Here is a 17,876-nt window from a genome sequence, read left to right on the forward strand (position 1 = left end):
AATAGTTTCGTATTATAGTCGAAGATCAGTTGTCCTTAGCGTCCGTGACAACTTGGCAATGCTTCAAATTTTTAGAGCTGCAGCTTAATGTATTTCTCAGATAGGGTATTAGATTTCCACCCCCCCCCCCCCCCAAGCGTTACATGTCATTATTTTTGGATAAAGTATAATTCATTAATTAAATTAATTAATAAAAAGGTTATAAAATACAAAAAGAGAGTCGCAAATTATGTTTTAAAATAAGTTTGCGGGAAAGTGTTACGTTCCATATGCATATGGAATATAGTACCGTATACGTTCTTTGCACGTCACTGACTCGTTAGCCGTCGTATTTATTCTCCTTTAGTAAAACTATTAAGAAAATATCCAACCACCCGAGGAATCTTACAATGAATTGCGAAACAGACAAACCAAATGCATTATCTTTTTCTTATTTCATTACTAGCCGCTTTCAAAATTCAATTACTTATGCAATGAAATGGTTTAGACGATCAGAAAGATTGCCGTTCCTTGGGTTTTACACGAAAACAATAGCTGATGTGGGTTGTTTTGTTGTCGTTGGAATCGGTGTTGCTTCACAACTTTAAATGCGATCAAAATATTTTGTGTGCGTTGAGAAATAGAGTTGGAATGGCACTGAATTGGCATAGCGTAATTTCAATTATTCACATATTTTATTTTTCCAACTTCTAACACCTAATCCCAGAAATGCAGCAGACTCTCATGTTTTTTAAATGTATAAATCTGTATTTTTTTTCCATCCATTCTAATAAATTAATGTTGCAAAGTTGGAAAATGCTATTTTTCAATTTCAGTCTAACATAATTTTAGAGATTTTGTCTTAATATTTTCCATACTATAGAGAATGACTTTTTTTCCTACAAGCAACTATCGAAACCTACTCTGCTCTACTCTAAAAAGATAAAATAAACAATGGTAAAACCGTTTAATTGGCATAGCAAAAACCCACAACTTGTAACTTAAAATTACTTTTTGTCCCAACGAAATATTCGCTTTGTGAAACATCAATTAATTCCTGACATTTTGCTGCCTGGAAAATCGCATTTCCGTTGTAATTCAATAATCCTTTTCGGTTCTGAGATTGGATTTTTTGTTATTGTTTGAAAAATCTTCTATCGGTAGCAGTAGAGATTACCTTAAATTGATGTTTTTCAGTCTTCTTTAAAAACTTAGTTAAGATTTGATAGAGTCGGGTGGTTCTCTCTCTCCTTTTCCCTCTTTCTTTTTCATTAAGGTACATAATAAAAGATTTCTTGTTACAGAACGACATGGTTTAAAGGAACCCCACAAAGTGGAGCAGCTCCAAATGAAAATTATTTCTTCCCTGAGGGATCACGTGACTTACAATGCTGAGGCTCAGCGTAAAGCCCACTACTTCAGCCGATTACTTGGAAAACTTCCGGAGTTGCGATCCTTGAGCGTCCAGGGTCTGCAACGGATATTTTACTTAAAATTAGAAGATTTGGTTCCTGCCCCACCGTTGATAGAGAAAATGTTCGTCGCTAGCTTGCCTTTTTAAGATGATTAATAATATATAAACTCCAAAATTCGAGTGATCCTAGAGATAACTTTTTCCAAACGTGATATCAACTGTTCTTTGTGATTTGTTACGAGTAGGTAGCCTCTAGTGTTTTTTTTTTAAATAAAATTTTAGTTTTAGATGGTTAAATGTACGATTTGGGAGAGAGGATTGTCGGTTCTTGCCAGAACGAATCAGAAGAAAGTGATTGAAATAACCTTGTGTTTAAATAAATTAATTAAAATAAATGATCGACGACGTCGATGATTTGCTTTTCTCGTCATAACTTTGCTGTAGTAAGTAGTAACTCAATTGAGCAAAGGTTTGTGATACATATGGGCATTTGTCAGCTGAAACTCATTCATTTTTTCTGTTTGATAGTTGAGTAATAATGTGCTACACTTCTGATGTATAGTCTTTCTTTAATATTGGTGCCGTTTTGTTGAGAATGGTACGCCAAATGTTGTCGATCCCTAAAGCACTTAGAAACTTAAAGATAGGAAAAAATTGGTCTGTTCAAAATCTTAAAATACTCGTACATTCCTTCTTTAATTAAACTACGGCCTAACATATCAAAAGGGTTTCCGAGTTTCTGTCAGTGGACCGAACAATCATCTTTATCAAATTGCAAAATTTCGTTTGATGTGTTGTACTATTTTTAAAAATGCACATTTCGGTGTTTAGTGAGTCCCATTTCTACTCTTATGGCTTCTATGTGTCTGTAGACTTTTCTCGGTACTACATTTACGCTGCGTTCGAGTAAGAATATACTGCGAGCAGAAAATGGTTACGGTAACTGATTATCTGCCCATTATATTTCTATATAGATGTCCTTATTTTACATTTTAATGTCGAAGCTACTTAAACTCTTAGATAGAACAATTTACTATGTATTTTTCGTAAGTGACATTAGTGTTTAAGGTGTTATGTACGCAACTTTTTATAAATGTCTACTTTGTTATATGATACTCTAGCACTTTTAAGCATTTTTCACTAGACGGTTCATAAAACTTTTGGGTGGTCTGGAAATTATTCAATTTTATGCTTTATGAAATAATATAGCATAAAATGATAATTTGGGTCATTCGCTAAAGATAAAAAGACGTAAGATATGGTTAAAGAGACCTGATACAATATACTCGAGCAGAAAGATTTTTCATGAGTTTCTTTTTGGAGATAAGTGATATTATATAGATGTACAGTTTTAGGCTTTTAATATATTTTTTCAATGTTACCACCACAAAAAGTGTGGAAAATTACTAATTATATGCGATATTTTCCCTAGTCAAGGCACTTAATTATTGTACATAATTGAAACAAATAAAATCGAGATATTTTATTTACACTGTTTTACAAAAAAAAGATGTATATTTTACTAGTGTTGTGAACTTACCTATCTAAAGTTACCTAAGTGTTTTTATGATTTTTTTAGATATTTATTTTTGTTTCGTGTTTTTTTTATTTTACATTAAAATTAGGACAAATCTTAAATGATCGTGCTAGAAGGATTTGGTTTAATCCTGATCTCGAATAGACAAAAATTAGAAAAACTTAAGATTTGTCCTCTTGTCAACATCATTTCGAGTTAAAAAATATAGTGCCATTTCCCACTTGGACCATTTGTTATACAAGGTGGATGAACTATAATCTTAAATTTAAATGCTTGAGGTGATACAAGAAGAAAGAAATTGAAGTTGAAGTCTAAGACAATAACGAATACTGATTTACTAACGCTAATTTGTTGGTCCACTTTGTATCGTTCCACTAAAGTGTCCTAATTATTATCAATTTAAACGTATTTATTTTTCATATCAATGAACTGCCTTGGAATACTGAAACGGATGGACTGAAAAGTTAGTTACCTGATGGAAAGACATTGTAATATACAGGGTGTTCTGTAAACAAAAAGATATAATTAATTTTTAAGACACTCTGTGTTACACGTTAGGATAAATTGCACTTCTAACTTACCGTCCGCTTGTATTTGTCTCGTAATTCCTCTCCCCGTGCAATAAAAATATTATTTGACTCATACAGGGTGATCATATTTGACCATGTTGAAATGTCAGAAGAAATCCCAAATTTTCCAGAGAAAGCTTTTAGATCAAAGTTTTGGAAACCTACAATTTTTTTTGTTACCCTGTATATTTAATCCTTGTGACAACTACTTTTGCGATTTTATGTAAGAGTACAAATTATTTCAAAGGTCTTTTCAAAACCTGGATTACTAATACAGAAGAGATTGACTGGTTTCTAAATATCAGTATAATACACTTTTTGTCTCCTATAATGCGATGCAAATGGAAAATGCAATTTGTATGTTTTGTTCAAGCGTTGTGGGATTCTTGCAATATTTCTATGAAGTAAAATTTACAAGTACCTGTTCTTTTATAATTTTATACGACGATTTCGTCAGCAAAATTAATTCATACTGGGCAGTAGAGAATAAGAATTTTATAAAATAAAACTGTGTTTTAATAAACTTTTTAGGAGGCGTTACAGGCTTTCGTTTCAATTTAAGCGACAACCTAAAAGCCTCACCTTTAAAATCTTTTCTCATATTTTGATTATACAAAACATTAAACTTGCGCCTTGTATAAATTAATTTAATTTAAAAATTTGCTGAACCATGCCATGATATGCCAGTTCTAATTCATATACGATTTAAACTAAATGATATTGTGTTTAGCTTAACACTGCAAATATATAATTATACCTAGAGTTACCAGAACGTCCGCAATGTTTTCATTTTTTTACTAATTTGCGAAATAATATTTTTCATTAATATAGTCCTGCTTTTGAAATGTACAAGGTTTCGTTTTCTATTAATTTATCAAAAAAAAAATGCAGTGTGTGTCGCACGCATTTCAAAAAATGACTTATCATCTACCGCGACAAACATATCTAGAAGAAGTAATATTCGAGAAATACTTGCTGTTAATTTTAAGAACTAAATACATGTATGTACTTAATATTTGATATTATAAAATGGATCCTTTTTGGTTTATCGTTTATTTATCTTTAATTATTATGGCTTTGTACTTTTTTGTTAGAATTATGAGATATATTGTAACAATTTTATTTGAATAAATAAATATTCATAAATTGTAGTGTTTTTTGACATATTGCAGATGCCTTAAAGAGAAGGAAAAGGCACCTGAACGAAGCTGTAAGATGTATAATTTTAAGTCCATAAACATTAGAGTTACCCAACACCCATACAAAAGACAATTACTTCAAATAAAAATAAAATTTGAAATTTTTTGAAATGTTAAGAATAAAAATTAAGAATCTAAACAAATCATACTTACTGGAACATTTTCATACATTTGCCATCTCACTTATTTATGCAGAACTTTTTTGGTTTTGTATTAATAATATAGTAAAAAAAATAAATTTTATTTCCAACTACACCAGAAGAGGAACATAAACTCCTAAAATCTATTTATTGATCTAGTACTCATTTAATTATATGACAAAACTAAAATAAAGATCAACAGCTCAGTCTTCGTAGGTCATACTTTCAGATCTGATCATAGCAAAACAATTTTCCTTGCCTGTTTTTTTTTACATGAGAATCTTTAAATCATGTCCCAGACATTCAGTTTTGGATCTGTGCACAACTTCATTTGAATAGTTGCATTAACTGCAATTTTACTTGCTCCTAGACAAGTTCCTGAACCCAAATTGTAAATTGGTGAATCTTCCTAAAACAAGAAAAAAACTATCAAGAAAAATTGAACTAAGAGAACTTAGTGTTGACTTACTCCTCCTTTGTGTTTCCACTCTTGATCTGCTCCTAATTCATGGCATTTATATAAGATTGGTAGCGGTTTTGAAGCCTGAAGACACAACAGTTGTGCAAGGACTAATTCACTCTTATCAGTTTCATACCACAGCTGCTTCTTGCTCCTGACGCATGGTCTCAAAATTAATGTGCTCCCCTTACTTTTGACATCTTTGGAGCTCTGAATGCATAGTGAAGTGTTCCTTAACCTGCACATGATAAGAACAACATAAATAATTCTGAAGTATTTTAATAAGTTTACCTAATCTGGAACTGATTGACATAATTTCTTTTTCTTGAATGCCATGGTTGAAATTGATTCTGCTCCAAAGCGGACCACTTCTTTTTTAAACGTTCTGTATCGTCCGATGGTAAGGTCAGCTCTGGATAAATATTCTTGAGATACCAATCAAAATCTTGACACTTCAATTCTTTGCGAAGTTGAATTCTAGAGGATATGTCGCCATAATTAATTTTTTTCGCCTGTTTGTTTTGACTTAAAAAATATTCCTAAAAAATAACTAATTGAATGTAGAATTGTCTAAAAACGCCCTATTGAATGGCAAAAAAAAGTTGAAAATCAAAGACAAAAAATGTTAATACTTCTAAAACACAAACCAAATAAAAGCAGAATTGAAAGCCTTCAGAAAGTTTCAACACACCCTACATCCCCAAAAAAATAAACTCACTTTATAATCATCTAACCACACATGGGCGACTCTCAAGGAATTATACAACATAGTATCTTCTCCATCAGGTGACCCATAAGGCCTTCTATGTCTAAAAATATGACCTACTCTGCTGCATGGGATGATTTCCAAAGAACCATTACACATCCAAATCTAAATTAATTATGATTAATTTCAAGATCATTTGTTGACAATCTCTTACCCGAAATGACAACTCCAAATTTTCACCTCCCCATATATTCATTCCAGCATCATATTCGCCAATATCAATAAAATACTTTCTGTTAATTGCAAATAATCCTCCTGCCATTGTTGGAGATTTTAGTGGTTTGACAAAGTCTGCAGATTTGTTTAGAGTTCCTTTAAAAACAAAATAAGTGTGCAGATTACAAAAAGGCTGACATAATGAATACCTTTGGGAAGATTTTCCCACTTAAAATGCAGTCCCCAGTTAAAACCACCCCTGACTAATGGACTAGAACTATAAAAAAAAGTGTCAGGGTTGATGATGTCTATAATAGGCATGACTACATTGGATCTGTTCTGCTTAATTCTCTCTAAAAGTGGTGGAAGCCACTTGACATTGACTTCTATATGGCTATCCAAAAATACCAACACCTATATAATTAACCATTGTTAACTATATAAAATTAAACAACATGTACTGCTACTTACTTCTCCACTGGCTTTGTGAGATCCAAATATTCTAGCACGAATGAGTCCCTCCCTTCTTTCGGTTTTGTATAGTTTAACTTTTTCTAATTTGTTTTTAGATAAATATTGTTGCAAATCCTGATGCAACTTGGGCAAATCACTAAAATCATCTATTAAAATGATTTCATGTAGGACAGCTTCTCCAGTCCTGTCCAATAATGAATGTATTGTTCGAATTAGAGTATGCAAATGTTCATTGTAGAAACATATGATAATGCTCGCAGTTGGTAAGCTCTTTGGGTAGGAAAGATTTTTACATCTAGAACACCTTACTATGACGGATAAATTGCGCAGAATTACTGGAACTTACAAGGAATGTCTTGTATCAGGGATACTCCTGTGATAACTCAATCTGTTACTTATTAAGATATTGTAGGCATACAATTTATAACCCTGATCTTTAATTTCTTGATCTTTGAAATTTTTAACCAATCCAAGGTCCATCAACTCTGAAATTTATAAAATTTAATTTCCTCTTTAGTGATTTTTAGTTTTGCTTACCATCCTCAAATTTATTTACAGGTTTTTGTGACAAAACACTGATACTTAAATTCTTAAATAGGTGATTTGTAGCAAATCTATGCCCACTGTTCTTTGTTAAATAACTTTTAGTCGATTCCTTCTCATCAATTTCGTGTTGCAGTACATTATTATTTGATTCAGGAAATTGCAAGAACATTTTTGAATTTCTATTTGGTACATTTTTTGTTAACTGCGAGTATAAATATAGAGAAATTATCCAGGTAGTAGAAGCGCACACGATTCCGTATAAAAATGACTTGTTAATGCTAACCATTTTTTGTTTTGTTCTTCAGTAATTGAAATTAGTAATAAAAAAAAATAAATCTTACTTTGAAATAAGGTTATGTCACGAAAATGCACAGAACTGAAATCAAGCATGGACAAGAGAAGCGTCGATACTCGATGAACAGGGTCAGAAGAAGCTGCAATGTCTTTAAAAGCTTTTAATTTGATATTTATTATTATTTGTTATTATGGGATAATATAGAAATAATAATGACTTGCAAAATTTGAATTAGAATAAATAATAATAGACTTTGCAGTATAATAATAATAAATAAAGAACGATTATTAAAAACAACATAAATTTGAAGAGAAATTCAAATTCAAAGACCTATATTGTTAGAAGAATATTTATTTTAGATTTCTTTTTAATTTGATAACAGTAAAATAATTATCGACGTCGACTCAAGTCCATTTTTAAAAAATTATTTATCTACCTAAACTAGTTTTTAATATAGTAGTCGTAGTCATAAGATGCTGCATTTTCGCATTTTAAGCTTTAGAACCTTAGTCACGTTTATAATGTCACGCGTGTTTCCAAGATTCTAAAAATAGCTTGCCACAAATTGTAAAAATGTGTAATATTGTCACGCAATGAAATGAAATGAAAATTTTGCAATATGTACTTTTGTTCAGGATGTTACGGAAAAATAATGTAAGAGAGAAAATATTGGGAAATTTAATAAACGCAGTTAAGATTTTATGCGCGACACCAATCAATTTTCATGGGCTTTCAGTCGACTGCCGCGGTTTTCAGCCTTTCAGGCACCAGCGTTTGGTTTCGTGACCTAGAATAGGTGGCGCACCGGCTGATTACAGCTTCGCGATTGCCAAACGTAGCTAATTTTCAAAATTTTTTAATATGTTTGTAATAAGTTTCATAAGTCAGCTATTACGTTTGTCGTATCTTTAAAAAATCCTCTGATATGAATGCTATAATCAGAAATTAATTAACAGTGCAGTACTGTAACAAAGTATTTTTTTTCACGTGGAATCGAATGACTTCCCGTCCATGATTGGTTTTATAAATAAATAAATGCCTATTCCAACTGTCCCGTAAAATTTAATTTAAATTGGAGTCCCGTTGAGTTGACCTTAATTAGTATAGGAATTTCATTAACTTGAAAGCTGAAACAATGGAAAACAATTTTCAGTTTTGCATAATTTTGTTAGTTATGATGACAGCGGCGGTAACATCAACTTTTTTACTTTCTCAAATATTTTCAAAAACTTAAAAGTTGCCGGGGTCTATAGAATTTCTTCAGAATTTGATTTTTTTTATTTTAATGTTTTGATTATCCTTTACTGTCAACTTTATGAACGCCATATTAAACTATTGCCATAAAGAGAAACTAAAACACGAAAAAGCAAGTACACAGTTCCGAAATAACAAAAAGATAGCAACTTATCTCAATGGCGCTCTAATAGAACCAATCACACTTGGAAAATAAATATGTTCCACACTTGCTTTCCAAAAATTTTTGGTCGACATCATAGTCGGAAATAGTCCAATTAACGCCGGCAACGTCGCGATTTCAGTTTACGACAAAACAATCGGTCCAAGAAATCGCTAGTTTCACAAAACCGGTGGAAAAATGGCTAAGAAGGACGGAACTCTCTAAAAATTGTGCCGTAATCTTAGATAGCTGTCATTTTTCAGTTTCCGTGAGTTTTTGCATTTGACCTCGTTATAACCTCAGACGTCGCGTCGTGCCGTTGCTGAAATTTTCAGTGTCGCCAAATAGATACGCGGACCTTATACGATACCTACGTCCGATTTGAAAATGTATATGCAAAACATGGTGTTTGGGCTAAAATTAGATACCATTATGTTCATAATATTTCGTATTTAGCGTCTGACAATTTTGAGGACGAATATTCGTACTTATGTTATACAAATTGGCGGGAATCTTGACGGAAAATTTTTAGGAAACTTTTCAAAACCAATAGATTAATGGCTTTACCGCATTCGATATTTCTGGAACATAATTCACTGCGGGGCCAATATACATATATAACCAGATTAACCCGTTACACCGCCACAACTTATTAATTGGATCTATTTTTAGGATAATTGTCTCTAAAGCCAAAGCAACAAATCCGTGGATCTAAAAAAGTACCTACATTCAAATTAAATTATGCGCTGCTCGGTACAAAAATCGTTTTTGATTTTATCGGTAGTTATCAGTTCGTGCTTATGATGATGGTTTGAAACGCTTCCAAAACGTCGGCACAAAAGAAATCGTGGCGTCGACAGCCACGTTCTGGTGAGTGTTTTTTTTAGATTTTTTGTGTCTCTTGACTTGATAATTTTATATAAGTAACCTATTTTCCTAGAATTCGACCCCTAGCTTTCGGAATCAAAATTAAACAAAAACAATGTTGAAACATTGGGTAATTAAAGGAATCAAATATGCTATAGTCCCCTGATTTAAAAAAAAAACTTCCAAAGTTTACATATGGAGTTCGGAAACACTCGGGAAAAATGCTGAAATCTTAAATACAATATGCGAAAACTTTGCGTTTCATAAATATGTTTTTTATGCTGTTTGCGAAAAATCGAAATAATTAAATGATTAAATATTAGATGAAGTAGAGTTCTATTGATTTTGTTTAGAAAAATATTGGCAATTCTATTTTTAATTCATTGCATTTTATTAGGTTTAAAGAATAATTCCGGGCAAACAAAGTAAGGTGCGATGTAAACTGTGTTTTAGTTTGGCCTGTAAATGATCAGTGTACTTTTTTTCATGAAATTTTTTGCTGGAAATTGCTATAACGAATTTTTGGAAACGTTGACAAGGTTGTATTTTTGCAGCCCCTTCCACTCCACCTCCCTGAATAAACGATTAAATCGCTAGAAAATTTTGACTGAATTTGTAAAGCGTATTTTTCAAATTCCGTTGGAAATTTGGAAATCAAATAAAAATAAATAATTTTGAATAAACCACTATTCGAGTAATGTCTTTTTTGTATTCTATATTTTATTTTCTAAAGCAAAATTACTGTTTTGAAATATTTATTAAATACTATTAAAAAAATTTTTTTTGCAAGTAATAATAAGTTTGGACTACTGAAAGATTGTTGATGGTGTTCTAAATTTAAGATGATTATCAACACCAAAGACGATTTAAAATAATCTCAGGCGGTTGAGTAAAAACGAAACCAGGGCTTGCCGTCTTAACTACAATGGTTTCCGTATTTTGCTAGTTTTCCGAAAACAATCAATAATTGAACGATATGGCTTTTTTCGTATTATTCATGAATTATTTATTGCGCGTATGTGAGTTGATTTTTGTTATTCAAAAATATCTAAAATAACCTCGGCAAGTTGTAGCGCCTTTTATGAAATAGAAAATAATTTCTCTCAAGAAGTAGGCTTGAAACTAGTTTTTGAAAAGTTTGTTAAAAAATTGCATTATTTAGTTGTCTAGTTTGGATTGACCTTCTAAAAATACATGTATAAAAATGTGGAAGTACTACTTTCTTGTGAAAAAGCTATCACTAACCGAATCTTTCTAACCCTATTCCGAAGTCTGTGTTCTATTTAATTTTCCTTTGGTTAATTACATTGACTTTCCGTGAAAACTTTCAAATATTAAATTCTTTACTGAAAATTATTAATTACTAAAATTATAATATAGGACGAGGAGAATGAAATAAATTACTGAAAATACTCTGTATCTGTATACCAGAAAGAACTAGCAAAATATTGTTTCGTTTTCCTTCTCATTTCTTTCATATTTCTGCAAAAATCATTGAAAGGAGCCTGTTACATATTTTGATTTCTAGTGCCCCACTCTGTAGAATACCTTATATTCCTTATCTAATAATTTTGATATTGGACACTTAATGTAATTTTGTATTAAAGTTCGTCTATAGACAAAAATATTTATTTAATTCGGTTAATTGGTAAATTGGTTAATTTTTTAAAATCTGTTAAGATCATATATCCACAAAAATGTATTGCCCTAATGTCTAACACCTTATTTTGGATTACATAGATAAATATATAGTATGTCCAGAAATAAAGTTGGAATAATTTAATTAATTACATGAAAAAATAAGACAATTTTTTGATATGAGCATCGGTCTGGAAGATACAGGTGTCAAAATTTTTTAAAAAATATTTCTTAAAAATACAGCAATTTATTGCAATAAATGTTTTTTTTTTTTTCGAAAAAGTAGCAAGGTACGGAAAAAATGCAAGCGACAAAAAAGTTGCATTTGTAGTTGCTTAAAATTGGTAAAAATGTCAGGAGCATATATTTTTTGTGGAAAATATTCGTTTGGGTGCCTCCCGGGACGCCACTGCACTTCATAATTTTAATTTAATTACACAAACCACACTACTAAATTCAAAAAAATCGGTATATTTAAGGTATTTATTAAAGCTAAAAATAAAACAATTGTCCGGGGGCGGCATTTACATGTTTATATACACCTTTCAAAAATATAACTTATTAGTTTGCCATTTTTCATTTATGCTTATTTTACCCCAGGTGGAGGCGCAGTTTCGGTACGACGGTTCAATGTGACGGTTGTACAACCTGGCGGCGGTGGTGGGGGTCCGGGGGGTATGGGAAGTGAGCTGGGATCTTCTCAATCTTCAGCGTCTCCCGTACCCCGCCACCGCGGCCAACCCTTTGCTAGTATACCGGAAGATCACGCATTGGATGATCCCCCATCCCAACACAGCCAGGGTGCAACTCCGGGCCCGTTTAGCAGCGAAAGTAGCAGAGCCGCCTCTCCAGTGCCATCTTGGGATTTTAGTCAGGAGGAAAGTGATTCCGTAAGTACCATATCACCTCGGGTGCAAAAAAAGCAACAAGCCAGAACTTGATATTTCGTTTTGTGAGTCTTTTTTAATTGAATCTCAATAATGAAGGGTGGTTCATTTTAAAGGGAGAAGTTCATATGAACGCATATCTTAAACTTTTGCAATACAATTTACAAGCAATTTTTTAAAAATATATTATTACCTGCTTTTCCTGCTTTTTACAGTAAAAGGATATTTAGAATAACCCTGCCTCTCTGGCGCATTCGCCATAATATATCATCATGATTTCGGGAAATGATAAATTGCAATAAGTGCAGATATGTATTTTGACGATGGCAATTAGCATCCCCAATATGGACGTTTTTAAAAAAAGTTCGCGTTCTATCTAAATAATTTCATGGCACGCCGATCTGAAGTTGGCAATGCGCGGTACTAAATGAAATCAGCTGTTCCGCCACTAACGTCGAAAGTTAGCACTACTATTCGTTTTCCATGGAAACTGATAGTTCACAACGTTGTGACGGCGGTGGAAAGTGTGGTGAAAAATAACGAGCTCAAATTGTTTCTGTGTACGGAGTGTGTATTTTCCAATATTTTTTAGTGCTTTTGCCATTCTGGCCTTTTAAATTCCTGGCCTTTTGAATTATGTTTGTTAATGTTTTTCGTGTGTAAGTACGTAAACAACAGTATCGCGATAACATCAGTGCACTCTTCGGGTTTGGTGGAACTCAGTGGTAGATTCTAGACATTGTGTTGCAAGCTGGATTGCGCCAAAATTTTGGTTTGCTTCACGCTGAAGTCGAGTTTTTCGACCGAATCGAAAGGTAACCTCAAAATGTTTTCCCTTTCCCACATGTTGGAAAATAACGAAGTTGTTTGCGTTTTGAGTACGAGTTTATAGAATGGCTATTAAAGTTAATTAACAAAACAATATGTTCGTTAAGTTAATCACATTGGCAGACAGGCGACGAGCCTGTCAAAAAGTAAATACTTATGGTGACGTGATTAGAAAAACACTATTGGAAAGTTAGTGATTTTAATACCTATTTAGGAGAAAAAATGAATCTAGTCACATTCTAATTATGAATGTAATTGCCGTCAAACTTTTGGATGCAGAAGTCTATTTAAGTGTTCTCTTATTTTTAGGCCATGACTGTAATCAAGGTGTACCGACTCCTTTTTTTAATACTCAGTATATCTCAGTATAGTTAAAGTGTTAATTAGATGGACATACTTACATTCAAAAAATAAATAATTTCACGCTTGTCTCGCTGGTCTTGAAATAAGTTTTTTTCGTTATTTTAAATTAAAGTTAATTTTTAATGAAAACTTCGTCCGTGCATTTTAACGTCGAATAATACGCCCTAAATTAAATGCGAACTTCTTGATGGAGCGTAGATAAATGGGGTTAATTTCTTCTTTTCACAGAAGTGGAAATGCAAAGCTTCCTTGATTGAATTCGCTTCAAACATTGTCAAGTTGGTACTTGACACTTCCTGCAAACAATAATACAGCCGCCCACTTATGGCCCGGCTACCTATTTCCGAAAATTTGGCATCCGAAATCAAAATGAATTATTTCACCGGTTAACTCTATGTTGGCAAAAGTATTATTGTTATTATTAACCGAGACCGCATGTCACCCTGCGAAAAACTGCTATTAATATGTATACTCTCCTAGTACATTCACACCTCTATTGGCATATTTAAAAACAAAAGTGGAAATATTGCTGTTACTAATAGCCGACGGGTGTTGCATACCGGCAACGCCGCTTGTTTTTCCTATATAATTATTAATTTTGTTATTATTGGAATTGATATTTGTTTTTGCCGTGCAAACGCGTGACGGCTATCTTTTGTTCCCTATTTACAAATGGTTTCGTGGAAATGAGAACCAATAGAAAATAAGCTCTGGGACTTAAATCGGATTAAATAGGTTGTTCCGCAACAGTTTTTGAAATATTGTTCTCGTCTCGATTGCCTTCTAAGGTCTAGTGGAAGGTTTAGTAGATGTGTTTCACATCCAAGATGCCATTTTGAATTTTCTTCTGTTAATTCAGTGAGTCTCTTAATTCACTTAATAATATTAAACTAAGTAGAGTTTTTCAAATAATGGGAGTCGAGGAAGAGGTCCTAGAGTTCTTCAAGTTTTGGTATTTATCCAAGCATGTAGTTCGCAATAGTTCAATCCTAACTTGAAACGCTCTGTCGTTAGAAAATAATTTGTTGTCATTAGGTATTACCTACACATTCTCCTAGTTTCGCTGCGCGAGCTATTATACGGAAATTTAAAAAGTACTAGTAATCTAGAAGCTTAAAATAATCTTTTAAGGGTCATTCTCGGTGTCAGTATACATTCGTGCGGCTATTCTAGCTTAAAATAGATTACTGTTTAAAATATGGTATTTTTTTAAAATGTTGACCTTAATTTTTGAATTTTGAATCTTCAACAGAGTGTATACTTGGTACGGGGTTTATAAAATACATATAATTTGTCACGTCGCATTATTTTCGAAAAAAAATCCCTAATAATGGTTCACACCATTAGAATTCTTAAAACTGTCACCTTCTAAATAATTATTTAGGTATAATTATTTTTTGGTAAATTTATCTTTAAAAAATAATGCTAACTTTCGGCTGATGATGTATAAATTATAAAAAATGGTTAATTCATGACAACTTGAAAATAACTCAAAGCAATTAATAGAACTTCGCGCCATTGTTATGCATGTAATTTTTTTATTTGGATTTTTATTTAGGTTAGGTCGACACGATAATAGGTGAAACTTTAAACTAAAAGGGCCACCTAATGTTAATAACATCACTATCAAAAGAATTGTGTCATATGAAATGCAACACTAGAATTTTTTTCTTTTGCGACAAATATACTACAAAAAAATTACAGCTAATCCATAAACAAAATATTAAAAGAGTGCAAGTTTCAAAGCACTTAATGTCAACTTTCGGATGAAGTAAAATATCTATAAATTTAGAATTTTAATAGTGGCAGTATCACATTCCCTCTGAAATTAGCAGTAACAGTTTTTTGCGACAACAAAGTGACACTTTAATCAATTAATGAAATATTTAGAAAGTGCAAGTTTTAATGGTGGTAATGAACTTCCGTATAAATTTAGCATTACCGGGGTCTTAAAAAAAATACACGAATTTTTTTTTACCATCAAAAAATTTATATATAATCCATAAATAAAATATTCAGACAGGGCAAATTTTAAGGGTGCACTTCTCACTTCTGCATGGAATTAGCATTGCCAGGTATACTATCTAAAAATACGTATGTGTATGTATATATTTTTTTAAATTAGTATTAGAAATCTCTGTATATAGCTACGGAATTATCCTCGAAATCATTGAAAAGCAATGATATCTTAGTTGAAGGTATTTAAAAAAAAAATCGAAAATAGCTATGGCATCTACATAACTAACTATTAATCAATTTTTGTACGTAAACCGAGTAATTATTCTGTTGGCGATTTCTAAGAATGATACCGTTATTCGATGTTAGCATTCTTCCCTAATGGATTAAACTTCCGATTAATTCTTCGTTATACGGAATCAAGCTAATGAATGATGTCGGCTTTAATTAACGCTTTAATTGAACGTTTACAAAGTAGCGAGCAGATGTTTTCGATATGCACAGTTGGTTTCATTGTAGGTAACGATCTGTTATGAGAAAAAGTCGTCCTTAACTATTCGCTTCCCTTTTGCGAATTTTGCGTATATCTATTTTGATAGTTCCTGACTGACGATCCAACATTTATGACAGTTTGCTACATAATGCTTATTTTTAATGCTATGCAATGCGAATTAAACCAATAGAGGTATTTATTTAGATGATTTCGCCTGCAACAAAATTAAATATCACTTGTAACAATTAAGTACATACTTAAATAAATGACTCTTATTTTGACAACGATTGCACAACTTTACTTTAAATTCGCGATACGCGTTGCTGACGCACACTGATAGCTACGAAACCAAAGCAGCATATATAGCCATTCTGATAAACTCGTACAATTCGGAAAGGGTTTACAACCCTGTACCAGCACGTCATTGATCCGCAGATGGAAGCGGACGTTCCCCCTGCTGCCGCGCCCCCCCAGGAACCTTATGACATCATCGACGTTCACGACAATGGAGAAACTGGTTCCGGTTCGTCGACACTTTCGTCTTCCGCTTCGGACGAAAGTGACGGCGATCAGGAGTCGATTCCAAGGCATCACCAAGCCACCACACAATCGGAAGACAATAATAGTTCGTTTTATCAGAGATATTTTCAAAACCATAGTAATAGTTTGCCAAGCCGGCTGACGGTTAATTTTGCCAGGAGGTTGTCGCAATGCCGCGAAGAAGACGAGGACGACGAGAAAAAGGATCAGTCGGTATGAGGGGCTTTTCTTTAAAAAAAAAAAGGCAAATGATGGCAGATTATTCAGATGGCTGGCGAATGTCGATTAGTAAAACCATGCTGGAAGGTACCAACAGCATACGTATACGGAAAAAAATAAGTTTCTATTGCAAAGTTATCGAGTTAAGCAAAAAGCATACAAAATAAGCCAAATTTCGTTTCTAGAAAAAATTCACAGAACAATCGTTAAAAATGACGTTAAAACGCCCTCTTTGGTTTATTTTCGAAGTTATTGAGATACATTTTTAAATTATGGGGGAAAAAGTAACTAAATAAGTAATTAAATAAGCCTGAGCTTTTTGTTATACCACCCAGTATATCGAACAGATGTTTAACAAGATTATTGACAAAGCATCCAACTCTAATTTCTATCGGTATGCGTGGAGCAAAAATCCGATTTTTAAAGTGACATTTAATTTGATTTTTTTGTTTTTAGAAATATATTTTAGAAATTATAAGATGTCTAAAATTCGCCTAAAATTGACAACCCTTTTTTAACCTTGTATTTTGGGTACATTGTGCAGTTTTGCTTTGATTAGTTTGGTATTTTTTTGAGATCTGAATTTTACGTTTAGGTTATTGAAATACACAAAACAGCTGACTTGATAAAATATTGATAATTAAAAGTTCTACCTGCAGTTCTAAATAGTGATTTATTAAAGTGTATGGATACTTATTTGACACAGTTTCTTGCTTGTAAGCTGCCTTATTTTTTATCGTTCAAATAAAGTGTCTTAAACGATTTTTATTGTATTTTATATATTTTTCATTAAATGTAAGTGAAAGAAGAAACTAAAAGAAATCTGAAAAAATACTATGTGTACGGAGACTTTTTTGACCCACTGTATATCTCTCGTGGCCCAAGGATATCTCTGGAATTCTGTGGAGTTGCAATCTTCACAAATGGAGACTTTCTGCCCGGTAAAATAACCAGGTTTTTTTATACATGTGCATTTTAACTCTCGCTGGGTGAGAAAGCAGATTCAGTCCCAATTAAATTTACCTCAGTTTGACCAGCCGCGCTTGTCGCTAAAACGTCACGTTGACCGAATGATCTGCCAATGTCATGTCGATTTTTCCAATTTCGTCGGTTTCGCCGAAACCAAAACAAAAGAAGAAAAGCCCCTCGCTCAA

At 32.6% G+C, this 17,876-nt stretch overlaps 3 protein-coding genes across 13 annotated transcripts in view; 2 read left to right on the forward strand and 1 right to left on the reverse strand.

Moving 5' to 3' along the window:
- LOC132696489 (probable nuclear hormone receptor HR38) overlaps positions 1–2,807 on the forward strand; it is a 103,982-nt gene extending 101,175 nt beyond the window's left edge. For all 5 annotated transcript variants that reach the window (XM_060661334.1, XM_060661335.1, XM_060661337.1 and 2 more), the window contains exon 6: positions 1,284–2,807. In XM_060661334.1, the coding sequence (XP_060517317.1) occupies positions 1,284–1,540 (257 nt within the window). In that variant the 3' untranslated portion in view covers positions 1,541–2,807. The remainder of the gene's footprint in view (positions 1–1,283) is intronic.
- A 183-nt stretch (positions 2,808–2,990) lies between these two features.
- Positions 2,991–7,604, reverse strand: LOC132696490 (polypeptide N-acetylgalactosaminyltransferase 35A-like). Of its 6 annotated transcripts, none has more exons than XR_009618039.1 (10): positions 7,232–7,604; positions 7,041–7,179; positions 6,692–6,989; positions 6,430–6,634; positions 6,219–6,376; positions 6,017–6,169; positions 5,590–5,837; positions 5,308–5,536; positions 5,098–5,264; positions 2,991–3,660 (listed from the first exon to the last, which is right to left on the reverse strand). XR_009618039.1 is itself a non-coding variant. In XM_060661341.1 (10 exons), the coding sequence occupies exons 1-9, from the start codon at positions 7,524–7,526 to the stop codon at positions 5,122–5,124; spliced, it is 1,851 nt and encodes a 616-aa protein (XP_060517324.1). In that variant the 5' UTR covers positions 7,527–7,604; the 3' UTR covers positions 2,992–3,660; positions 5,098–5,121. The 6 variants fall into 6 exon arrangements, 5 of the variants coding, with proteins under 5 accessions (XP_060517324.1, XP_060517327.1, XP_060517326.1 ...); XM_060661341.1 differs by having other exon boundaries at positions 2,992–3,660; positions 5,098–5,247; XM_060661344.1 differs by lacking the exon at positions 2,991–3,660 and having other exon boundaries at positions 4,968–5,247; positions 5,308–5,382; positions 5,435–5,536.
- A 1,458-nt stretch (positions 7,605–9,062) lies between these two features.
- Positions 9,063–17,876, forward strand: part of LOC132696234 (5'-AMP-activated protein kinase subunit gamma-2) — a 111,834-nt gene continuing 103,020 nt past the window's right edge. Inside the window, exons 1-3 of one of the 2 annotated variants that reach the window (XM_060660955.1) lie at positions 9,063–9,199; positions 9,604–9,801; positions 12,037–12,326. In XM_060660955.1, coding sequence (XP_060516938.1) covers positions 12,114–12,326 — 213 coding nt within the window. In that variant the 5' untranslated portion in view covers positions 9,063–9,199; positions 9,604–9,801; positions 12,037–12,113. Of the gene's footprint in view, positions 9,200–9,603; positions 9,802–12,036; positions 12,327–12,801; positions 13,139–16,398; positions 16,717–17,876 lie in introns of those variants that run through there. The other variant, XM_060660954.1, reaches the window with a different exon arrangement.

Source organism: Cylas formicarius, unplaced genomic scaffold (assembly GCF_029955315.1).
Source record: "Cylas formicarius isolate icCylForm1 unplaced genomic scaffold, icCylForm1.1 PGA_scaffold_1__22_contigs__length_36826433, whole genome shotgun sequence".
Taxonomy (NCBI): domain Eukaryota; kingdom Metazoa; phylum Arthropoda; class Insecta; order Coleoptera; family Brentidae; genus Cylas; species Cylas formicarius.